The 26,557-nt window shown below is 38.2% G+C and overlaps 1 protein-coding gene across 3 annotated transcripts in view; it reads left to right on the forward strand.

Annotated features, from left to right (window-relative positions):
- The window catches only part of KCNH7 (potassium voltage-gated channel subfamily H member 7), a 405,370-nt gene that overhangs the window by 376,450 nt on the left and 2,363 nt on the right, over positions 1–26,557 (forward strand). For all 3 annotated transcript variants that reach the window (XM_081095167.1, XM_081095168.1, XM_081095169.1), the window contains 4 exons: positions 1,759–1,858; positions 8,098–8,361; positions 14,989–15,157; positions 25,714–25,906. In XM_081095167.1, coding sequence (XP_080951293.1) covers positions 1,759–1,858; positions 8,098–8,361; positions 14,989–15,157; positions 25,714–25,906 — 726 coding nt within the window. The remainder of the gene's footprint in view (positions 1–1,758; positions 1,859–8,097; positions 8,362–14,988; positions 15,158–25,713; positions 25,907–26,557) is intronic.

The following is a 26,557-nucleotide window of genomic DNA, read 5'->3' on the forward strand; positions in this document are numbered from 1 at the left end:
TTGTACTTCTAGCTCCCTTCACCTTTTTCACTGGAATACCCAACCCTCCTCTCATCTAGCAACCCTCGGTTTGTTCTCTATATCTGAGTCTGTTTCTGTTGTTTGTTTATTTAGTTCTTTAGATTCTACATATAACTGAAATTATATGGTATTTGTCTTTCTCTGACTGGCTTATTTTATTTAGGATAATACCCTATAAGTTCATCCATATTGTCCCAAATAGTAAGATTCTTTTTTATGGCCAAGTAACATTCCATTGCATATATGTACCACCACTTCTTTTTTTAAAAAATATGTTTTTATTGATTTTAGAGAGAAAGAGGGAGAGATAGAAACATCCATGAGAGAGAAACATCAACATTGATCTGCTGCCTCCTGTATGCCCCTTGCTGGGGATTGAGCCTGAAGCCTGGGCATGTGCCCTGCCTGGGAATTGAACCAGTGTCCTCCTAGTGCATGGGTAGATGCTCAACCATTGAGCCACACGATCTGGACCCACCACTTCTTTATCCATTTGTCCATTTATGGGCATTTGGGTTGCTTCCATATCTTGACCCCTGTGAATCACACTGCAATGAAAGTAGGGGTGCGTATGTTTTCCAATTAGTGTTTTGGACTTCTTCGAACATATAACCCAGAAGTATAATTTCTGGGTCATAAGGCACTTTTATTTTTAGTCTTTTGAGGAACCTCCATACTCTTTCTATAGTTGCTACACCAATTTGCAATCCTACCAATAGTGCACAAGGGTTCAATTTTCTTCAATCCTTGTCAACATTTGTTGTTTATTGATTTATTGATAATAGCTATTCTGAAAAATATGAGGTGATATCTCATAGTTTTAATTTGAATTTCTCTGACAATTAGTGACATTGAGCATATATATATTAGTTATCAGTATGTCCCCTTTGGAGAATTGTCTTTTCAGGTCCTCTGACCGTTTTATAATTGGATTGTTTGTTTTCTTGGTATTGATTTGTATGAGTTCTTCATAAATTTTGGCTATTAACCCCTTGTAGAATGTATCACTGGAGAATATGTTCTCCTATTCAGTGGGTTGGTGTTTTTGTTTTGGTGTTTTTTTTTCACTTTCTTGATGAATTTCTTCGTTGTGCAAAAACTTTTTAGCTTGATTTTTAAGGTCACTAGGGTACTAGATTTCACATATAAGTGAAATCATATAGTACTTGTCTTTCTCTGACTGGCTTATTTTACTTAGCATAATGCTGTTCAGGCCCCTCCATGCTATCAAAAAGGGTAAGGTTTTCTGCTTTTATGGCTGAGTAGTATTCCATTGTGTAACTATACCACCTTCTAATCATTACCATGCAATTTAAACATCACAGCTAATTATAATTAGTTCACTCTCTTTTTTCTCTGAAATAATACATATTCTGCAAGGATTTTAAAAATTGCTATTGTTTTATTTTAACTTTACAAAGTTATATAAAATGCATTCCACATGAAAGAACATAGTCTCTAAATGTCATCAACATCATCCCCAAACATTTCTGATAAATAACTTCTAAAGCTATAATTTCGCATATTATGGAAAATGGGAAATTATTAGAATTATTCTATCAGTCTACTTTATAATTTAGAGATAATCATTAAGCAAAGCATCATGGCTGTTTGTCTACACTCTAATAATTAAGTCTCACGGTGGTTGAAATCATATGAAATAGTAAAGAGTTTACTGATAATGCATTATTTAAATTGAATAATCTTCCATTTTATCTTCATGTGCTATTAACAAAGGCTGATCTCTTACTACGATCACAGTCCATGAATGACTCCGAAGGAGACAACTGTAAACTACGAAGACGGAAATTATCATTTGATAGTGAAGGAGAGACAGGTAATTCATTCGATTTATAAAGTTGAACTGTAGAGCATGTGGTTATTAGCTCTTTTTACTTAATTGATCATTATACTTCTGATGCCAAGGGGAAACTTTATTCAGGTTTTAGGAAGGCAAATCCTTTGCTCTTATTCAGTAGCTAATGATATGGTTCCTGATTGACAGCTGTCAGCAATGTCATTCAACAAAGCCATCTGATAGCTACAAGGACATCACAAATAGAGAAATAGCATAGATTTTTTTAAAGGAGGCCAATTAATAACAGCTGAATAACTATGCCTCAGAATTCTGAGCAGAGTGTTCTGGAGAGAAGAGTCTTCTCACGGGCTCAATGCTTAGTCCTCACACATGCAGGACATGCATGAAGATGGTATTCTTTGAGGTACTTGCCATTCTTTGTCCTCTCTAGAATTTTCTGTCCTTTTAACTACTCTTTATGTTTCACTCATAAATACAACAAACATACATTTAACATTTCATATTTTTAAAAGAGCTACTCTATCTCTGAGAAACAAATGGTGTAAAACAACCCTTGTCCTCCCGAAGAAGAGAGATGATAAACCCTCTATTATTTCAAATATAAATACTAGGTGCTGTAACCAGAGTAAGCAAACCTCCGTGGGAAGCCAAATGAGGATACTTCTAATTGTGCCTGGGCAGATGGGAGAAGGCTTTCCTGAAGAAGCCTTCACTCTTTACGCATGCTGATCCATCACACATTCCAGTCTTCACTTCATTTGGCCTCTCAGCAGAATCACTGTAAACCAATTCTCTTCTTCTTCTTATGTATTTCTCTCTTGGCATCTGTGACTCTGCACTCTTCCTGTTTTCCTCCTACTCTCACTAATTCTTTGAAACAGTCACAAAATTATTATCTTTTAAACTCGGCCATTAGTTACTAGAGTTTCTTAAGGCATGGTCCTAGGCCCTCTTCTCTCCCTATTCTATGTTTATGCTTACAGTTTTATGATAGCCTCACATAGGAAGTGTGCATATTTAATCCCAGACCATCTAAGCGTCAATCTCATACTAGTATACCCAACTGCTTATTAACCCATCAACTTGAGATCTCAAAGGCAGCTCAAACTCAAGATTTCCTAAACTCAACTCACAACGTCCCCCTGGAAACCTGTCTCTCCATCAGTTGCTATGTCTTTCAGTGGCACCACCATTCAATCAACTGCACAGCATTACCTCACTACATACCTACTCGACTAGGCACTGAAACTCTTTGGGTTTCAGTCCTCATCTCTCCCCACTCCCTTCAATCTTGCCTACCACATGATGCTAAGGAGCTTACATTTAAAAGGGTATATTTTAAAAGAATAGGTATAAAGAGAACCTTGAACAAATAGAAGCTTAACATATTGAATCACTTCTCTCTTAAAATGAATTTGTTGATGACAGTGGTTTGTCCTTGGGAGCTTAGCATTTCTTCTGGAAAAATAAAACCATTTCCGGACAGGAAAGAGCCATCAGTTTAGTTCTCAATTTGAGGAGGACCCCTTGTATTTCTTTTAATCTTCATCTGAAAATATGTTTTTTTAAAATATGTTTTTATTGATTTCAGAGAAGAAGGGAGAGGGAGACAGAGAGAATGAGATAGAGAGAAACATTGCTGTGAGAAACATCAATCAGTTGCCACCCATTCGTGCCCTGACCAGCAATTGAATGTGCAAAATGTTGGTGTACAGGAGGACACTCCAACCAACTGAGCCACCTGGCCAGGGTGGACACCTTGTATTTTTTGAAGGTATCATCTAGTAGTTCTCTCTTTCCTTCCTAAAATTCTGGCATGGAGGTGCCCAGGACCTTCCTAATTTGACTTGGGTCATTTTACCAGGAGGTGCTATAGTTCTTGAGATAGAAATAAAAAGCTATTGTTACATATAATGAAGAATAAAAATAAATCTTCAATGACCTATTGAGTGGACACGGGCATTGATAATATGATTGGGTAGGATAGAAGTAAACGAGGTATAGCCAGTAAGAACATGTTGAAAATATTCTCTAAGGAGTCTACAAAGTTAGATCAGATTGTGCGTACCTCAGAGTGTGCCATTATGACCCAGGGTTATGGGGAATATTGCTTTTAAATTTTTATATTTTTCATATTTTATAATATAGATAATATATTAATACAACAAAATGTATTCTCCACCCTGTATGATGGCACATGAGCTACAAACACACATACACACACACACACACACACACACACACACACACACACACTTTTACCAATAGCATTTTTGTGACCAAACATTTGAAATAGTCTGCTCAACTCTTTCTAGGGATAGAAAATTTAGTATCAAAGTTGTTACTAACAATTGATTTAGGGAATCAATAACCATTTGTCAGAGAATAAGCCAATGAGAACAGCAATGTAACAGATCCAAGAAACAAGGAAAAATCATCAAAACACTGTTAATGATGTGTCCATGCCAACCAAAGGAGTGGAAATTAAAGTAAAACAAAATGTTCATCATCCTCTTTCCACTGGACTTAGATGGTACAACACATCGCCTTGAAAACAGGAACCCATTTTAAGATATATTATTTACACATCATAAAAGTAGGGGAGAAAGGCTGCAGTTTTCTCATTTTCCTACCCATATAATTTTTATTAAAATTGGCAGGCACGTCTATATATTTCAACTGAAGACATGTAATGTCCCAAAATATGAGAGTGGAAATATCTTGAGCTCATCACACCTGGCACTTCATTTATTTAGCAATAAACTTTCTCTCTTTGTAATAGTAGCTTAGTGATTAATGATTTCACAGGGTCATCCAAAAGTCAGTAAGCTTTGAAAGTGTTTCTCCAAAATAAAATAACTTCTATGAAAGTTATTGAAGTAAGGAATAAATATATGCATTGTTAAACTTATTTTTGGAGAACAGGCATGAGTATAATTATAATTTTATTAAATTGTTTAAATATATTGGTATTATACTTTGGCCTCTCTGGAATATCTTCTCTAATAACAAATAGTGACTATCTCTCATCCATTTCAGCAATACTAATTTATAAGTGTATCTTTATTTCTGTTTTTAAGACAGTTTTAAATTTTTCATCTTTTATTTGTACAGAAAAATGATACTAGTCTTCATTCTTTGAAACTAGAGAGAAACTAAGGTATTTGAAATCTAAGGAAATAATATATTTTAGAGGTCAATTTTCCAATGAAATCAATTTTTAAAATGCATCTTCCTGGAAATGCTCAGCTTTTTGAAAAATTGTTACCAGTAAGAAATCTAACATTCAGATGCGGAGAGAGTGCATTAAATGTCTCCCTTTGTCCAGAAGTTGATCTACCTGTTAGTTCTGACAAATAAAATGGTAATTAATCTGAGAGAAAGACTCCAGCTGGACACTCCTTTTCTGTGCTGTTCAAGTCATTCTGAGCACAGAGAGACACCGCAGGACCAGTCACAAAATGCTTTAGAATTGTGTCCTATGCGGAAAAGAAAGATGAATTGTCAGCCTGCAGAAACAAAAGATTTTAAAAATAGTTTTCAGTCATCTAAATCAGAAAGCAACTTTCAGGCTTAACTAAACAGGCTTTTTTTTTTTTTTTTTCAAAATGATGGTAACAAGTGATTAGACAACCTCACTGCTAGCAAAGAGGAAAATGTTAAACACTTTCAGATCAATGCTCTCAGAACAATATTTCTAAGTAGAATAAAAATAGCATTAAGAAAAAAGTGGTACCTAATACTATTTAATAGCCATCAAATAATTTACTTTAACTAAAAAAAGGCAGAAATGAAACAGGCCATCAAAATCTAGAGGTACCTGGGAGCTCATTAGAATGCATTTCAGCCCAATTTCATGTATTCCATCAGCCAACCTCCAGACTCAGCCTGAGCAGTTTCTATTTTTAACCCACAAATAGATTGTCATTTCCACTTTCATTGTAGATGATAGAAGATGAAGCTGTGATTTATTTAGTAGGGAATAGAAAATTGTTGTTGCAGACAAGCTGCATCAAAGAAACCATTCAGATGCCTGCATTCTGGGAGGCAGCTGACTGACTGTCAGGTGGCAAGGAACATGGAAATAAAGATGGAGGAATTCTCTTTAAGTAGTGGAACAATTCAAAGATATCAAACAATTTCTTCTTCTTTCATGATCCTGCTTTTACATGGAATTTTTGCTAAAGGATTTAGATACCAAGAACATGAAGTAATCTCCATTTCACTTTAGAACTAAATGATAATCCTTCACTCACCACATTTTGTGAATACTTAACCTGAGTGGAAGTCAGCAAACTACAATTTAATTTAACAATATATGTTAACTGATGAATTTGTCCCTAAGCATCCAAAATTAGGCCATAAATTTGTAAACAAAGACTGAGGTTCATGTAGCAAGTCCAACAAGGACATTTTACTGGGGGTGTGTGAGGATTTAAAAACCTACAGAGGCCTTCCAAGACCTCTCAAGCCGAAGAGACAAAGTGATTCAATATTTTTAAGCTACATTCAACACAAATATTAACGTTAGCATTTTCATACTTAGAGCCAAATGAATGAATGGTTAAATCAGTTTGCATTTGATTCTGCCAGAAAAGATACCCTTGAAGGTGTTTAAAAGAAAAGCTCATTCAAACGCCCCTGGTGGTCAAACTGCACAAAGGTTTACTTAGCAGCAGCAAACTGCTGCAATTCACTTGGCAGATATGAGGATAATTTAGAAAAGTGAAGCTTTTACTTTTTAAAAAAACATCTATCAACCTAAAATTGGAAACTATTATTTCTTGAGGAACAAAATTATATGTTCATAAAGTGGGGAATGTTGATCAAGTTTTCAGGAGGGGAGAAGTTAACAATCAAAGTAAACAGGAGGAAATGACAAGAATGAAGTTCAGAAGCTGGAAGAGGCTGTGTCAGTGACTCTGGAGGACAGAGGGTTTGTGCAGGAAGAGCTGCTTGAAATACTCACAACAATTAGACCAATGGTTGAGTAGAGAAATATAAGTGACACTGCGTGATCAATGATGTCTACAGTGCGTGAGCACAGAAAGGTCTGTGGTCTCCTCAGCAAAAATGAAGTCACTGAGCAAGTGTGAATTCTTAAGGAATAAATTGAGCTATCCCCTTTTGTTATATTAACTTTAATTGACAGAACACTGACTCCTTAATAACAAGTTTACATGAGGCTGACTTTTGAATTCTATCCATTTTTATACTGGGTTGCTTTCTGGCTTCTCATATTTTAAATTATGATTTTTTAAATAAAGAAAAAAATCTCTAATTTCTACTCCATATGGGAATTTTAAAAAACAATTGGAAGTGTCTCTGGAGTGGCCTTAAATCAGTTGTTGTTGTTGTTTTTTGCCTTCTATAACAATCAAAGCAAGCACAACCAGTCAGAGCGTAGATGGAGACACTGTCTCAACCATTTCCCTAGAAAGTGATATAGTATGTTGGTTAGTTATTAGCAGTAACCAGATGGAGAATTATACTGTCTCCCCAGGAAACTAATGGAAACAACCTCTGGTGTTTGTCTCTTTGAGTGTTCTTCCTGACGTACATTCTAACACAAACTTAACGGCTGAAATTATCCTGATATTTCTGCATAAAACAGTTAATAGGCACTACTGGCTATAATGTAATTGGTAAACCCACCCTAATTACTGTATTTAGCTTTATGTTCTTTGCAACATGCTACACTAACAAATTCCAGAATTCCAAGGCCATTACATTGATGTCTGCAGTTGAAATTCAGCTGCCAGCCTTTAGCACAAAGAGCTTCCACTTTACACCTTTGCAATGTATGAAGGTCTCTGCAGATGCCAGGGTGTGAAATTTAAAAACAAACAACAAGCTGCCTAGTGCTGATATTTTAGAATTGGGACACATTTCTCCTCCCTTTTTATTTCCTTAACAGATAATGCATCAGATTTCAAGAATAAAAGTAATTGTTGAGCAGGCATAAGCCTGCAAGTTATCTTACAGTGTTATTTTTCCCTGAAATAAAATATTATTACTTTCCAGATTATCTTTTAATTTTAAAATGAATCATGTATTTCATTAGAATAATCTAATATTCCCCAAATTAAGAAAAAGTCTATGTAATTAGCTACTTTTTTAACAGAAAAAAAAGAGAAAGAACAACTTTTCTGGTGATTTTATAGAAATTAAGTTATTCAAAGAACATCATATAAGTAGTGTAATATGCATAGAGTATCATATTTAATTATCTTCTATAAAATAACTTTCCTTGATAGATTTTGGGAAAGGAAACAGTACAAATGATGCTGAAGATTCTGGAGACACCATAAGAAATTATCAGAGTTCAAAAAAACACACAGAAGAGAAAAAAAGCAGATCTTCATCTTTCATCTCCTCCATTGACGATGAACAAAAGCCTCTCTTCTCAGGAATAGTAGATTCCCCGCCAGGCGTAGGGAAAGCAACTGGACTCAATTTTAAAGAAGTAGTGCCCACATCAGGAAGAATTCACATAGATAAAAGAAGTCACTCTTGCAAAGGTAATTGAGTTTCTCGGGAATCAGGTTGTCTCTCTTTGGTGCTCATCATAAAATGGCGACTTTTCACAAATAACTGCACTTAACACGTGTTACTCTCATCTTTTGCGATTTCATAAAATATTTGCAAAGAGTTCAAATCTCGCCGAAGCCAGTTTGGCTCAGTGGATAGAGCGTCGGCCTGCGGACTGAAAGATCCCAGGTTCGATTCTGGTCAAGGGCATGTGCCTGGGTTGCGGGCACATCCCCAGTGGGAGATGTGCAGGAGGCGGCTGATCGATGTTTCTCTCCCATCGATGTTTCTAACTCTCTATCTCTCTCCCTTCCTCTCTGTGAAAAATCAATAAAATATATTTTTAAAAAAAGAGTTCAAATCTCAGATCACCTACAAATCGTTTGTACCATTCTGGAATAGTGGTAATTATTCCCAAGCATGAGAGGTTTTTTTGTTTGTTTTGTTTTTTTATCACCAATCACACTTAATGTAATGACATGGAGAAGCCTAATGGCTTATAGCATGAAAGGCCAATGCAATAACACTACAACAAGTGCTCAAAGATTCTTTTTACTGGGAATTATGAGAAAATTAGTGGAAATACCGCTAAGTAAAGTATGCTCTTGATCCAACTAATTTGAATACATTTATTTAACATCTTCACCAAAAGAAACACCCAAATATATGGGTTTTGCTGTAGAAAACATGCATGAGAAGGATAATAATGAATATAAATTTGATGCTAAAGGATGGGAAATTCAGAAAAACTTGAGAACTATCACTTGGAAGAACAATTAGCTTAGAATAACCAGAGCTATATCTACAGATCTTGTTAGGTTTATCTATTAAGTGGGTGCGAGAATAGGTGTGGCTCAGATTACCTGGGTTCCATTTATAACTCTGTCACTTGCTCCCATTAAAACTTAGGAAAAGTGACTAACAGGCCCCACTAAGACTCAGTTTGCTCACCTTTAAGGTAGGAATATTTTCTAAATAACTAATCAATTGTCATTGTTAACAAGATAACAAGCATAAATTATCTATTCTGAAATACAGTCCCCAATTAGGTTTAGTATTTTCTCACAGGTTTTATTTTTCTAACCCTTTAATCATTGAATATATCCCTGCATATATAAAAAAAATCAAAGGCATAGAAAAAAGTCAAAAGAATATTACAGAAATAAAGTAAAAATGAGATGTTCTCAGACTGGCAGGATAGCAAAATTATGGGACAAAGTAAATATTATCTATCCATGTCACCATTATTTGCAGTGACTATATTTAACAACAAAAGTCTTATTGAATCCTGGATGTTTAGGCTTTACATTTTTCCACAGCTACTTTCCCTATCTTATCAAATCAATTTTTGCCATGACCCCACATTGAAGTAAGCTAAGAATATGTTCTCTGGACAATCTAAAATCTTGATGAAGTGGGTGAAAATAGTACCTCATTTATCACAGTGGAAGAATGGAATATTAGATGTCATTACCAAATGCCCCATTTTAGTTATTTATGAAAATGAATTTTGGGAAGTGCTAAAAAGAGGAAAAGGTTGTATTGTGGAAGTCAAAAGTTCTGAAGAGCTTGATGAACCATATCTACTATCTCCAAAAGTCAGCCTAATGTGGGCCTGACTTTTTTTTAAAAACTATGTTTTGAGTTTTACCACTGGATTTTGAGCCTCAAGTGACAAGTTATTGAAGATATATTTTTGGGATTTTATTCAACTTTATAATACCTCTGCTGACTGAATTTTCATGCCCTTCATCTTATGTTTTTCTTTGCCACTTCTTCCAATTATTTTTAATTATTCTACATGCACAATAAAATAGTATTCCAACAAATAATTTTAATATCTGTAAATTTTTAATTTTCAAAAATTTATAATGCAATCTTTATTCAAATAGTAAATAACTACTTTGAAACTGCATAGCTAAATATGCATGTCAATTGAATAAATACAATTGATGTCATATAACATCAATGTGACACACAGTCAACCTGGTTAATTAATATGATTAACAAATAAAGTATTACTAAACCACTGCAAATTTCATTCCCTAATGATTATTTAAGGTGAAGTAATGAGGGATGTTTGAGAATTTGAATAACATGTAGGGTGCACCTGTAACTGCTGCAATTTGAATCACTAACCCCCTACAATTTTTAGATTTTTCATTAGTAGGAAATTTCCCTCACTCACATTCCTGGCATTTGTCCTGCAAAGCACCTTTCAGGCAAAACTAAAAAGAAACAAACAAGCAGAAAAAGAAACAGACTCTGATCGTACTTAGATTGAGGTCAAAAGTTGACTCTAGGAAAATTGTGTATCCAGAGAAAAGTGGAAGTTTACTTTCTGTTTATCCATTTCCAGGAAAGTATCTTGCAACTATAGCAACATTTTCCAAGGCAACAGAGTGCAGATTTTTTTTTTTGAGCTATATTTAGAAAGATGTTCATTTTTATTAAGACCCTAAGCAGGATTTCCCTCTTGAACTTTTTTTTCATATTGCTGCTAAAACAGGCACACCATACATATCTAGATTTTAATAAAAGAGTACATTATAGTTAAGGAAGCCTCTATTTAAGTTTACATTTTATTCGTGTCTTCTAAGTGAACATGATCAGTTTTTTTTCTTTGAGCGTTGAAGAAAAAATATAAGCCTGCATCATTTATTCCATGTGATCCACCATTGTTCTTTAAATATCAATTTATTATATACTAGAGGCCCGGTGCACAAAAATTTGTGCACTCAGGGGAGAGGGGGGTCCCTCAGCTCGGCCTGTGCCCTCTCGCAGTCTGGGACCCCTCGGGAGATAAAGACCTGCTGGCTTAGGCCTGCTCCCGGGTAGCAGAGGGCAGGCCCAATCCCTAGGTGCAGCCCCTGGTCGGGCTCAGAGCAGGGCCAATTGGGGAGTTGGGGCACCGCTCCCTGTCATGCACAGAGCAGGGCGGATCGGGAGGTTGTGATGCCACCCTCAGTCACGCTCAGGGTAGGGCCCATTGGGGGGTTGGGGCATCATCCCCTGTCACATTCAAGGCAGGGTCGATGGGGAGGTTGCGGCGCCACCCCCTGTCACTCAAAGAGCAGGGCCAATCAGGGGGTTGGGGTGCCGCCACTCTCACACTCAGGGCAGGGCCGATGGGGAGGTTATGGCTCTACCCCGTCACACACAGAGCAGGGCCCTTGGGGGGGGTGGGGAGGGTTTGAGGCGCCGCACCCTGTCACACACAGAGCAGAGCCGATCAGGGGGTTGGGGCGCCTCACCCTGTCACACACAGAGCCGCAGGGCGATCAGGGGATTTGGGCGCTGCCCCCTGTCACGCTGATCCCGGTGCCAGGAGGCCTTGTGGCTCCGCTGATCCCGGTGCTGGGAGGCATATTACCCTTTTACTATATAGGGTAGAGGCCTGGTGCATGGGTGGGTGCCGGCTGGTTTGCCCTGAAGGGTGTCCTGGATCAGGGTGGGGGTCCCCACTGGAGTGCCTGGCCAGCCTGGGTGAGGGGATGATGGCTGTTTGCAGCTGATCACACACCCTTCAGGGTGGGGGTCCCCACTGGGGTGCCTGGCCAGTCTGGGTGAGGAGCTAAGGACTGTTTTCATGCTGGGGGTGACTGAAGCTCCCAACCGCTCCTTTTTTTCTTTTTCTTTTTTATTCTGGGCCAGCTTTAGCTTTGAGGCTTGGCTCCAGCTCTTAGGCCTCTGCTGCTGAAAGTAGGTTTCTGGCCTTTGCTTACAATGTTGTGATCCTGCTGGCTGAAACCCATCAGGTTTCTGGGGTTTTGTTTAGCTTCTATATTTGTTACATAGTTGCTTGCAGCTCAGAGGCCTGCAGCGGCAGGCGGGGAACGTTGAAGTCCTCCGTCACTGAAGCAAGCAAGCCTCATGTTAGTTTCAAGCTGCCTGGCTGCCGGCCGCCATCTTGGCTGATACTTAATTTGCATATTGCCCTGATTAGCCAATGGGAAGGGTAGCGGTCATACGCCAATTACCATGTTTCTCTTTTATTAGATAGGATGATTTAAAAATGAGAACCTGTTAAGCATAAACAGAAATTCTGTACACTTTCTCAGCACAAAACTTTTGAGCAAAATATGTAACTTCATTCTACCAGTTCTTATTATCTTTTTAAAAAAAATTCCTACATTAATCAGCCAGCAGGCAGCTAGACAGGGATAAATATTGACAATTCCAGACCATTAATATGTGTGTTCTGAATGTTTGTTGGGCATTGCTGCTCCAAAATTGAAAACCTAGTCCATTGGACATTAGAGCTTTGTTTTTTATTTAAAATGTGACATGCCTGTGAATAATAAGTCATACTTTTCACTGAAAATCTGCTGATATATTAATTAAAACTCCAGGAATTTTGTATTTTTAAAAAAATATATTTATTGATTTCAGAGAGGAAGGGAAAGGGAGAGAGAGATAGAAACAGCAATATGAGAGAAAATCATTGATCGGCTGCCTTCTGCACACCCCCGATTGGGGATCTAGCCCACAAAAATCCATGCATGTGCTCTGACCAGGAATCAAACCATGACCTCCTGGTTCATAGGTTGACACTCAACCACTTAGCCACACCAGCTGGGCAGGAACTTTATATTTTTATGCTTATTTTCATTTTGTGGAGTTCAGTAAATTATATACTGTTGCTTTTAAAAACGAAAACAAAACACCAGGATCCCATAGGCTAAGGAAGCTTTAATCATGAAAAACCATTCTGGAATACACAGCATGCTCTCTGAGGTCTGCTAGCTATTTCAATAGAACAGGCAACCCTAACCTGAGATTTTTCCACTGCTGTCTTTGAGTATGCTAATCCCTTTGTCATAGCTTCAGCCAATTGAAGCAGAAATTGTAGGAAATTGTAGACACTTTATTAGAGAAAGTTCTGTGTATTCAGTAATAAAAGGATAGTGATAGAAAAACCATCATAAAACGAATATAGGAATTTTGTCTGTGACTTGGAGAAAGGGCATGCTTTTGAGCTATCTGACTGTACTTTGGAGAAACTGTAGCAAAGGAAGGGATTTCGAGAAGTCCTACACATTCTGCTCCCTATTTCTAAAATTATAGCTAATTCTCACCAAATCAGTTACTTTTCATCTATTTTTTAATCAGCCAAGGATATAATTCCTTAACTTGACATAACTTCTGCAGAGTTTAATCAAAGTTCCCTGTCAAAAAAAAAAAAAAAAAAGTCTATAAAGCCAAAATCTCTACCTCTAATTCAAATCTGTTGCAATGTGATCATTAAAAACCTCTGTAGATCATCTTTTCCTCCTACCAGTTCTCCCAGTGAGGAAGAAATGTCGCCCTTTCTTTACCTGAAAAATAAACTCCCAATTCCAATAGTATTTTTTCATGAGTTTTATTTTCTACTTTTTTAAAAATATATTTTTATTGATTTCAGATAGGAAGGGAGAAAGAGATAGAAAAATCAATGATGAGAGTGAATCATTGATCGGCTGCCTCCTGCATGCCCCCTACTAGGGATCAAGCCTGCAACCCGAGCATGTGCCCCTGAGTGGAATTGAACCTGGGACCCTTCAGTCCGCAGGCTGATGCTCTATCCACTGAACCAAACCAGCTGGGCTGTTTTCCAACTTTTTAATCATTTTAAGCCTTCTCTAAAATATGTAAAATGTAGAGGGTAAGAAAGCATAGCAAAAGTCATCAAAAGTAAAACAAAATAGGAAAATGATATTATTTGTTCTTAGATATTGACAACTCGCAAATACAGATTGTAGGAGAAACAGTAAATTAAAAGAAGCTCAGAAAACAAATCTCTGTATGAAAAATGCTCAAAACTTTGATAAACTGAATTTCTCAGGATCAGGGCCTGTGTCTTGTCTTTAATTCCTCCGCATTCAGCAGAATGGCTCATAACAGACACACAGAACATTTGAAAAGAGGACATGAACAGATTGGCCATATGTGCTCAAGTTTAGTAACATAAAAATATTCTAAATACAAGAGACACAGAAAACCTATTGGAAGTTGATGTGACGATTAAAGGACAGTGCAGAAGGAGCCCCGAGAAACAGAAACTTCTAAGAGCATCGAGGGACTAGAGGACCTTTACTCAATGCCCCCATCACTTATGGCTCATTGTTTCTCGGCTTGACCTTGAGTTGGGTCGGCCTGAAGGAATCCCCCTCAATATCAGCTCTTGCCCGTGGCTCCTCTCTTGGGCCCACTCTGAATCATGAAGTATGCAAACTGCCCTGTGGGAAAGAGCCCTAAAAACTTAAATCCAGGTGTGAAGCATTACAAACAAATGGTGCTGTTTCTTCCCAACATAAAATCGCAAAATCACTGCTCTCTAATCAGCATTGGGTTGCCATCCATGTTTACTCTTAGCACAAACAGAAGACAAAGTTGTGTTTAAGATTCAAAACTGGCTAGCTGTTTTTAATCATCTGGAAATGGTTGAGAGGGGTGGCAAGCAGGCTCTGGGTGAGCTAGCAATTGGTCGTGGTCCCTAGAGAGGTCCCTGAGTCACTCTGGGTCTCTGTCTTTGGGCTAAACTTTAAGATCCCTTCTTGCTTGTATTGTGGGTGTCTGTATCACCAGTGCACATGGGCACACAAAGAAGTTGACATCCCTCTTGCTATTTCCCACAGATATCTCTGACACAAGAAGCTGGGAGCAAGAAAATGCCCGGACTCAGGCCGATGAGTCGAGTCACTCAGCACCTCAGCAAACTGCCTGGGGGATCTCTGAAACCGAAAGTGACCTCACTTGTGGGGAAGTGGAACAAAGGTTGGATTTGCTTCAAGAACAACTCAACAGGTATAAGCAATGTCAGGACAAAGGGGATATAAACCAAGCCCTTAGTTGGGTCTAGCTTTACTCCTTGTAAGTAGCAAATTCCTTGTGCCACAATCTCATATTTTTCTTCTACACTTACTGATTTAAAATAAGACTAGAAGTTGACAGAATTATTCATCTGTGTTGCAAAGAGCATTTATTTAGAACACTCCAAACTTTGGGCAGCATAAATCCTACTGTTTCGTTACTTGCCATAAAACTAGTATATCACCCATGCCAACTGCCTAAGGAAATGTTTTATATTTAGCTAGCTTATTGACAAATACCCTTCCTCTTTTAAGCCTTCTTTTATACTTTTTGGTTGTTTCTGGTAATTTAGTTATGTGTTATGACATTTTTTAAAAAGCATCAACAAAATTCTTTAAACAGTTATTTAGTCAACTTGTTAAAAATGTGATTGAATTGAAAGTCTCACAGAGTTGAAGCCCATATCCTCTCCATTTTTTTCTTCAATCTTTGATCTATACTTTTTTAAAATGAGGATTTAACTTAGGTTTTGAGAAGGATGGAACTCTTTAACACAAATCTAAAGTGATTTTTTAAAACTAAACTGGTCAATAAGACTCAGAAAAAAAAATGAATGAATGAGTATGATATAGCTACTATAGTTGTAGTTCATGTGGGGCTTTATACTGATTTAAAAGTAGACCCCAGGTACATCACCAGGCAAGGTATTCTAGGGGTCACAAATGGAAAACTTCATGAGTCAAACACAGTGTTAGCAGTGTTAACATAAAAAAAAAACATTGAAACCTGTAAAGAATTTTTGTGAGTTTATTTGAGCCAAACTGTCGACATATGCCGGGAAGCAGAACCTCAACGAATTGAGATAGTGCTCCGATGAATGGCGGGGTTACAATTGTATTTATACATTGCAATCAAAGGAGGGATATAGGTGGGTTACATGAAATTCATTGGTGACAGATTTAAGGAGGTGGGATTAAGCGAAGCGCGGGGCGGGGGGAGGGGGGGACCTCTAGGATAGGATAAAAAGTAAAATGATGGACACATACTTAGGTGGGTGCAGGATCAATTACCATGATAATGAAGGAATTTGTGGTATCTGCCCTGGCGCCCAGAACATTTGGTTGTGCCCCAGGGGCTCCAGAAAAAGGGAAGTTACAAGTTACCCAGACATTTCAAGGGTATGTTATCTTAGAGGCAAAAAGGCAAATGGGCTCAGTAAGGATCAAAGTTGATCTTGTCAGTGAAGATACTGGCCTAGGACATAACTGCCCACCATAACTGCTTTTAGTTAAAGTTTAATTTCAGACCATCCTTGGTGGTTATTTTAGGTCTCTGAGTCTGCCAGGCTGCCACGCAGGCCTAATGGGCCGGATCCAGCCCACGGGCCGTAGTTTGCCCACGGCTGGCCTAGGCCCTAGGATTGATGTTATAAATATCAAAATGGCCCTTAGCAGAAAAAAGTTTCCCCATCCCTGCCTCAGAGGAAAAAAGGGGGAAGGATGGCATAGGCATGCTCCCCTAGGGGAGAGCAAGCCCCAGGCCCTTCGTCCTGAGCATATGTATCTCTCTTTTGCAGGTGGAAATCTTAAGGGAGGCCTCAGGGGCGGGGCTCGGTAAAATATTCATCAGCTTTCCAGGTGTGCTCTTTCAGGCTCTCCACTGATTGGTCGGTGCCAAGGCAGGGGGTCATTAGTCAGTGTAGCTGGTCCTGAGGTAGCCCCTGCATCACTTGTCTGGTTTTGCTGCTTTTCTGGGGCTGGAGCTGAACTACAGCCAAGGCCTAGATATGATCTGAAGGGAGGAAGATAACAGGCTGGACTCTAAACCTCCTGATAAGCTAGGTATCTGAAAAGTCAGGGGGTCCAAACTGCATGACCAGCAATACGCTGGGGAGGAAAGGTTATTCTGGGGCCGAGGTTCTTGTTTTCCAGTTTTGCTCCCTGCTAGGCATCCGGGGCTTTCTGCCCTGGTGAGTTTCTGCACCTGGCCCATCCTCCTCGCTCTGCTCATCGCTGTCGAACTGTCCATAACAACAGGATTTACTAAAACACAATGAGAGATGAGAAGAGCTAGATGCAGTAATTAACATATTTCTATGAAGTACAAGCACAGTACCTGGATCCTGATTTACCCAATGTTCCCATCTGTTGCATCAGCCTTCTCTGCTGATGGTGTGGTTACTAGGCCCACAGTTGAAGTTTGCACAAAGGGTTCCACAGACAAAAAAAAAAAAAAAAAAAAAAAAAAAAAAAAAAAATCCCCTGTGCCCATGGCACACGCTTGCTCTACCACAGGGATATAAGGCCAAGTGTCTTACATGTAATTAGCCTGCTGAACAGCAAACTGCTTATAGCCCTTTTGTAGCCAAAGCATATGTGAAGCCAGAATGAACCTATACTTTGCATCACCAATGGGTGATCAAATTTGGGAGTGGAAGTGTCTGCCCAGAGGTGACATGAAAATAATTTGTTCTTTCCATCTTTTTCCTATGTATCAGCTACTCTCTGATTTGCTACATCATATTTCTGTTCTATTTTTGGCATGTCTCACAGGTTACTTGCCTTCTGTCTGTATTTAATACATTTATGAATTCTGCCCATGTCTAATTGCTACTTACTTATACATTAACTATACTTAAAACATCCTCTAAGTTTTGCCTCTGCTATATATGTTACTTGCTTACTTACTATCTGATTAGTATTTCTTATGTGTTTTATCCATTCTTTTTACTGCTTCTATTGCTTTTTAAAATTTTTATGAGAGAATCAAATAGCTTCAAACAATATAGTAAATACATTAAATTGTGTGTGCACACACATATACATCACCATAAAATTGAATTGATTTTAAAATTGCCTGGTGCTGAGGTCCGTATATCATTCCCAAGTGTCAAATTAAAGTTTTGTAAATTGAAACATACCTGAGAAAATTAAAACAGATTATCATTTACTTAGAGTCAGTAATTCCTAATTAAAGTATAAGAACTTATCATATTAATTATTATTGGATAGAGAAGCATATTTAGGTACTTAATACATTTGTGTTTTTTCTCTCCCTGCTATATATGCCAAGCCACTTTGATATTTTATCTATAAAATATATAAGACTATATACCGTATAATACAGAATTAATGTGTGTGGCCTGAACTTGAACTTCTATTCTTGTGACTGAGAGAAAAAAACTGCCCATTTCTTTACTGCCAAGACAAGTATATATTCAATTTGTTTAGCAAATAAAAAAGTGAGTGAATGAAAGAATGAATGACAGAGCTAGCAGTGAGTTCTTTAGCACAATATTTGCAAAGTACTTGTAATTAAGTTATCCTAAAGTAATAACTCTTCTACTTAACTGCTTACAGGGTGACTGGGGCAAGTCATGTAAATCTCTTCAGTTTCTTTCTTTGACTCTATCTGCAATGCCATTGTAAAGACAGAGACAGTACATGTGCAAACTATATTTGTTATACAACATAAAAGGTGCAGTACTTGCTCTTAGGCAAAATTTGATTAACAATAATGTTCAGTTCTATTATTGATGGTTGTCTAGTTTATTCTCCTACTTTACATATAATTGTGTTTCTTGATTTGACCTTTCTTCAGATCTAAAGTTGATAGGTTACCTTTGTTGCCTTATCATGTGTACCAATCGTTGCAGTTAGCATTGTCAAAAATTATTGAAAACATTTGTTTTTAATATATCTCAGGGCTGAAAGTATAAAATTTTAAGGGTAATATAGCTAGGATCCATTTGGTTTGCAACTGCCATTAGTAATAATAATTTTTATTTTCTAGAATAATTACTAGAATTATTATTATTATTATCACTACTATTATTGTTATTATTAGAAACTTTTCCACAGCCAAAGAACAATTAAATCTGTTTTGACATATTCCCAGCACCTGTATGTCCTTAGACATATTTCTTTTCCTTTGACTAACTTCTTTCTATTTCTGAATATTTTCACAAATACTTCATTGCCTAACTCAGCCCCTTTGAAACCTAAAACATAAAATCCAAAATATTACATTTTTACTGTACTGCCGTCTCCAACAACCTCTTTCCTCCTCCACTTTACTCTAGAAGGCAAAAACAATTTTGCAGAGGGCAACCCAATTTGGTCTTTAACTTTGTGAGGTGAGAATCCTGGGGTACTTTCTAGAGTTGGGTGTATCCCACTTAGCTTCATCATTCTGTTCAAACGTAGAACCGTGAATTTCTACCCCCATTTGTCTCATCCAAATGCACATATTAAGTACATAATGCAATGAAAGCAAACTTAAATGTTCTATCTTCAATTGTCCTTGCTGCTGCTGCTTTTCTGCTTTAATGGCCAATTAAACTATATTTGCGGTAAAGGTTCATATAAGAAATGTTCTTATATACTTATATATTATGCCTTCAGATGATAGGGAAATCATTAACACTTGATCCTAAAGCACTGCTTCTCAAATTGAATGTGCATGTAAAACACCTGGGAATCCTGTTAAAATACAGATTCTAAGTCAGTAGTTCTGGAGATTCACATTTTAACTAGCTCCCAGCTTTGGCCACACTTTGAGTGGGGAGGCCCTAGAGAGTAAAGATTTAGTAAATAATTCTACCCCTTGCAGAAGGCCCAGAGCAATTTATCTGTTGCCTCCTCTCTCTCTCTCTCTCTCTCTCTCTCTCTGGAACCGAACCTGGGACCCTTCAGTCCGCAGGCCAACACTCTATCCACTGAGCCAAACCAACCTATGCTCTTTTCCTCTCTTTTTTTTTAGGGCATAAGGCAGAGGGTTTTCAAGCGGTACCAAAAGGAGGGATAAAGAATTCTTCTTGGACACAGAGCAGTCCAAGTAACACCCCAGAGACTTAAAATAGTGTACAAGTTGGGGAATTGCGATGTGTTCCAACCATAAAGTGAAAGAAAGGATGGAAGGAGATGAGGTTGGCGGAGGGTGGAGACAGGGGTCCCAGGCTGTCCTCACATGGAAGTCATTACAAAGCCTCTCTTTCCCACACTTCCTCTTCACTCTCTTTCTCCCTTTCACCAGGTTCACCTATTTGCTTTAAAATAACCACTCAGTTGAAAATTGAAAACAATTCAGGCCTTACTCAGGATTTTTACCTTTATCCTGAGAACAATAGGAAACCATTTGGCAGACTTAATTAAATGAGTGGTCAGAGCAGGTTTTCTTTTTAAGTTTATTCTCCTTGCTGCATTGAGAATGGCCTGAGAAGGAATGGACAAGAAAGATTTGGACAGAGCAGTCAGGTGGTGATAGGTAAGAGAGATCATGGTGAACGGAAGTGGTGGTAGCAATAAGATAGAAGGAGGATTGGACAGGTGTGGAAAGTATTTCTAAGGTAGAATTGATAGGTCTTGATGATGGGTTGAATGATCTTTTACCCTCTCTGCATCCACCCCCTTGGGCATTTAACTTTGAAGGGTCCTCTGCCTCTGTCTCTGGACTTGACCATGTGCCTGGCTTTGGGTAATAGAATGAAGCAGAAGTGCAAGTATGATGCTTCTAAGTCTACAACTCGAGAGGCCTTGCTCTTTCTTGTGTTTCTGTCATCTCCATGAGGACATTCCTGAGGTAGCCTACTGGCATGGAACAGATACGTGGCAGAGACTTGAAGTGCCCAGTCAGCCCAGTTGAGACTCGTCTAGATCAGTGGTCAGCAAACTCATTAGTCAACAGAGCCAAATATCAACAGTACAACGATTGAAATTTCTTTTGAGAGCCAAATTTTTTAAACTTAAACTATATAGGTAGGTACATTGTTAATAACTTAATTAGGGTACTCCTAAGGCTTAGGAAGTGCCACACTCAAGGGGCCAAAGAGCCGCATGTGGCTCGCGAGCCGCAGTTTGCCGACCACAGAAGAGTTATGGCTTTTTATGCGCTTCCTTCATTTTTCCATCCTAGGTAGTCAGCTCCAGTAGGCACCCCAGATCAGAGTTATTTCCTTTCATCATCATGTCCTTTCTACTCCTTCCTCCCTAGCACAGTGCCTGATACATTGTGAGTCTGTGAGTAAGTGAATGAAAACATGCATTTTACACAGCAGTACAGCTTTGCTGATGTAGGGAAAGAAAAATAATTTCCCTCTGCCCTCTGAGTTCTTGGCTGAGACCCCTGGTAATAAAAGTCAAGTTAACAAGGGAGAAACAAACATATGCTTAGTAACAAGTATACCCCATGCATATTTGGGAAATATCCAGGAAAAATGAGTAACTTCCAAGGTGGCTTAGAATTTAAGATTAAATACCATTTTAACAGAGCAAGGGGAAGGGGGATGTAGGCCTCTTAGAGAAGAGTGAATGCTTTTTAGGAAAGATGAACAGACCCATAGGAAAAGAGATGGGAGGTATCTCTAGCTTGTGACAAAATTTGCCTGGGTGTGGAGCTTCTAGTCTCCTCTCCTGTGACAAGAGTCAATCTTCTCTGATAGCTAAAATTCCCAGGGAGGGGATTCAAGACAAGTTCAGTCATTTGGGGGAATCTGCCTTAAGGCAGATAATGGGAGTTCAGAGAAAGCCTCTCCCTGCACTTGCTGTTTTTCAAGTACCTACAGCTCAAAATAATCAATATGCCAAAGTGGCATATTTTGGGGTGGCATATTCTGGTACCCTTCACTGATCAAAAAAGTTTTAAAACTGGATTGTCCTTTTCTGTTTCAAAGGCCAAGTTGGACTTTCAAAAATGGTTGTTATTCCTCCTGAGTGAAACAGATTATTTCGTCTCAGTAGAAGAGCCTTTTCTAATGAAGCCAGTAGACCCTAGACATAAGACATGAAAACTTAATCCATGCATAGTAAGGAAATTCTTCACTAATGCTCCCCTTCACTGAATGTCTTAGTCTTTCCAGGCTGCTATAACAAAAATGCCATTGAGTGGTGGCGTATATACAACAAATGTTTATTTCTCACAATTCTGGAGGCTGGGAAGTCCAAGATCAAGTTGCCAGAAGATTCTGTATCTGGTGAGGGCTAGGTTCCTGGTTCACAGGTGATTGTCTTCTCACTGTGTCCTCACAGTTAGAAAAAGGAAAGGAGCTCTTTCGAGTCTCTCTTTTTTTTTTTTAATATATTTTATTGATTTTTTACAGAGAGGAAGGGAGAGAGATAGAGAGTTAGAAACATCGATCAGCCACCTCCTGCACATCTCCTACTGGGGATGTGCCTGCAACCCAGGTACATGCCCTTGACCAGAATCGAACCTAGGACCTTTCAGTCCACAGGCCGACGCTCTATCCACTGAGCCAAACCGGTTTCGGCCATCGGGTCTCTTTTAAAAGAGCATTAATCCCATTCATGAGGGCTCTACCCTTATGACCTAATTGCCTTCCAAAGGCACCACATCTTAATACCATCACACTGGGGGTTGGAGCTTCAACATATGAATGGGGCCGGGGGGGGGGGGGGCGGGGGGGCAACATTTAATCATTGCATTGAATTACCCGAAATATCAGATGATCACCAGTTAATGAAACAAACCTTGACAGAGCCTAAGTGATATCTCAGAAGGGGATTAGAAGTAGGATATAGATAGGATTTTAGAGTCTGGCTGGGCCTTTCAAGGTAGGGACTGATTGGAAATGGCCAAAGTTCATGACATAATAGCTCGGAATTGTTAGACACAATGAGGTAAGGCTCTTGAAGCAAGCCTGGATAAATAAAACTTATTTGATAAGCACATTTGAAGGTGAAGTGAGTCCCGTTCATGACAGCATGTTTCAATCAGTAAAAGTCCACATTCCAATAGAGTTTTTCCTCTAAGGATCTATTCAAATAGATAGCATCCATGGTATAGAGATCTTGTTTCTGAGACCATAGCTGTTTGACAAAGGTCTCACATGACTCAGATATATTACCATAATTTTTGACTGTCTATTGGGGCTTGAATCCTCCTTTATTGATGAAGTTTGTATTACATGCTCCATCTCCAAATCCTTTTAAATTCAATGTAATAAACATTTGTAAGCCCCTTGCTAAATATTAAATACTTTTAGTGATGGGACAAATTTGTACAGAAATATTTACAATGAAGACTGAATGCAGAATTTTCTTTGGAGGCTCAGAGGAGAGATAAATTAATTCTGAGTGATTCAGATAAGGGAAGATTTTTGGTTGCAGATTAAATTTGAGCTGGACCTCGAGGAATGAAAATGAAATGGTGTACAACAATAAATAGCTAGTCTACCCAATTTAGTTGACACCATAAAAAAATTAGATCAATCCTGAAGGTAACAAGTAGATAAATAAACTAGTGGATGGCTCAATTTTTCTTTTTTTAATGTGAGCTTTTGTCATTTACAAGACAGAATCATGTATAATTTATAGCTATTGGTTTAGAAGACAATAAGCTATTTTTTTCTATATTTGGTATAGAACAATGTTTTTTCAGAAGGAAGATTTGCAGTATCAATTAATATTGAGTTAAAAAAAAACAATATTTTCTCATGTTTTCCAGGTTTATTCTGTTCTCTTTCAAATCAAAGGCTAAGTTCTCTTCAATAAATATAGAATGTATATAATTGAGCAAAATTAGTTTTATGATTTTAATATTTTTGTAAGATTTAGCTTTCCTTTGCATTTTTCATTTATAGACAAGTCAGTAAAGAGTTAAGAGAATTGAGTTGTCTAAAGAGGCATATGGTCCAAATTTTCTGTTCTTATGCCACATAATTCCTTTTTTGAAAAGGTGTTAACAAATGCAAAGGAGGAGAATCAGCCCTATTGTATTTTCCCTTGAATTTTAATTTAAAATGAGAATAAAATTAACAAGCCAGTTGGCTACTTTGAGCTTTGGGTAAAAAATGATAAGATTAGTATTTTGCAAGCCAGGTGGATCATAGAGGCAAGTAAACTTTTACATTGATTTGCTTCATAAATGTCAAACGCCCTGAACTTAGACTGGAAAGGAATTTAACATTTAACAGTACTTCACATTACAGAAAGACTATAATGAATAATATACAAGCCTTGATGTGGATAGGAGATAGGCAAAGTAAAATAAAGGTAATATAAATTTGAAACAAATAAGAAATTATCCAATTGTAACTATGAAAGAAATGTGCTAACCACGCCCTGGCCAGTGTGACTCAGTTGGTTGGGCGTCATCCCATGCACCAAAAGGTTGCCAGGTCCATTCTCAGTCAGGGCACATACCTGGGTTGTAGACTTGATCTTCATTAGGGGGCATGCAAGAGGCAGCTGATTGGGATATTATGCTCTCACATAGATTTTTTTTTTTCTCTCTCTCCCTCTCCCTTCTTCTCTCTCTAAATATCAATTTAAAAAATATTTTTAAAAATAAAAAAAAAACTGAAATGTGCTCCCCAAATCTCTTTTTTATAGAGTAGATAGACTTTCACAAGAAACTGAGCAAAGCTTGATTAAACAGAAAAGACAATTATTGATGTAAAATAGATTCTCAGTGTGTTTTAAATTTTGAACACAATAAAGCTTAATTGTAAAAATGTAATACAAAGTACATTGTAAAAATATAGTCTATTCAATTCAGCTGTTTTCCTGATAAGGTACTATTAAATAAGCAGGAAAGCAATGGTCTTTATCAGAACCATTAGTGAGACATAGAAAGTTAGCAACAGCCAGGAGAGAATCTCCATGCTCCCTCTCCTGTTCTTCTTGTTTAAAGCAGGGCCATAATTCTGTTTGTTGGTGGTTGTTTTGTTTGGGTGGCAAACTTATGCTCAGAGACTGATTTTGTCTTTGCCATCAATTTATTTAATAGAGGTTTGCCTTGGAATTATAATTTCACAAGGGAATAGCATACAGGATACTATCTCTTAATAAGCCAAATAAAGAAATAACATGTTCCACAGCAATGATAGATTAATTACATTATTGTCCCAGGTAAAAGGAGGAGGAATTGCCCAGGTAAAAAGATGAGGAACCTTTTATACGAGCAGGCACTTGGGAGAGGCACTTGGCCAAGCAAGAGCTGACATCCAGCTGCCAGCACAAAAATAAGAGGCCCCTGTTGCTAGAGAACATTGCTAGAGAACAGAGGTACCAGTGTTGATGGACATTCAGAGCTGCTCCAGGGGTTAGGGCCTCTGCTGGCTTTGCACCACCACCCACAAGGAGTGCCTTCACTTCCTGAGGCTGCTGCACTCTTGAGCTTCATGCTGACCAGCATCTCTCTGGCCACAGCAGGAGCAAATGCCTCAAGATCTTCGAGAGCTATTTAGGCCAGCAAGGTGTCAACTTGCCCTGACCAAAACTCTGGGGTTGTCCCCACACACTCTCAGTATTTATAGTTTAAATATCCCCTTGCCATCATCGCTTCTCCACATGTTATTAATGACAACAAAGGAGATGGCGTCTTTCTCACACAACTTCATTCTCATGTCAAAACAACTCATTTCTACAACTTTGTCTTTGTCATAAACAGGTGGATCAAATTCACTTACGTCATTAACAAATGAATTTAAAATCATATTAAACCAATACACAGTAGTGGTGCTGAAATTTTCTCAAATTCTTTGAGAAATGAACTATTTCAGGACTGTCTTCCCATTTCTGTCTGTCCTGCAGACTTGAATCCCAAATGACTGCAGACATCCAGACCATCTTACAGTTGCTGCAGAAACAAACCACTGCGGTCCCCCCAGCCTACAGTATGGTAACTGCTGCGGCGGAGTATCAGAGACCCACCATCCACCTGATGAGAACCAGTCATCCGAGAGCATCCATCAAGACGGATCAAAGTTTCAGTCCTTCCTCACAAGTGAGTGTAGGTAGGGTACAACCAAGAGTGTCTGAAAGTGTGTTCTAGGGACCACCTGAATCAAAATCACCTGGGCTGCTGTGGAACATACAGATTCTCACTCTACTCAGTTCTGGGAATGGACCCTGTAATACACATTTTACACATTTAAAGTTTGAGAAGAATGGACCTAGAAGAATAATCTTAAACAATACTTTTTTTTTTTTTTAAAGAAAAAGCTTTTCTCAAGAGTCAATCTACTTAAGTGTGTATGTGGCAGAGCTTGGAAAACAAGGAGTAGCCCTGGTCCAAAAAGCTCTTCAGAGACAAGTATGCAGTTTACTCGAGTGACCAGATGAATTCTTGGGCAGGGTCTCAAGTGGAGGAAAAATAGCAGCTGGACACAGAAGACCTGAGGTTCAAGAGCAGACAAATTAGTAATCTTAGATATCTGTACCCTACCATTCCCAAAGATCTCTAAACTTTTTTTCCCCCTGGAGAATGGGAAGAGGAGCAGTCCCTCATCTTGCCTCTGAAGCCCTCCAAATTAACCCCTTTGAATTATGTTACTTTGAAGGTCAATTCCCTTGGAATTCTATTTTGGAAATCATTCTTAATTACTTAATCACTATGGCCAAATTGCACCTAAGAATAATGATTTAAATAAGGATT

Source organism: Myotis nattereri (assembly GCF_964212035.1).
Source record: "Myotis nattereri genome assembly, chromosome: 7".
Classification (NCBI taxonomy): domain Eukaryota; kingdom Metazoa; phylum Chordata; class Mammalia; order Chiroptera; family Vespertilionidae; genus Myotis; species Myotis nattereri.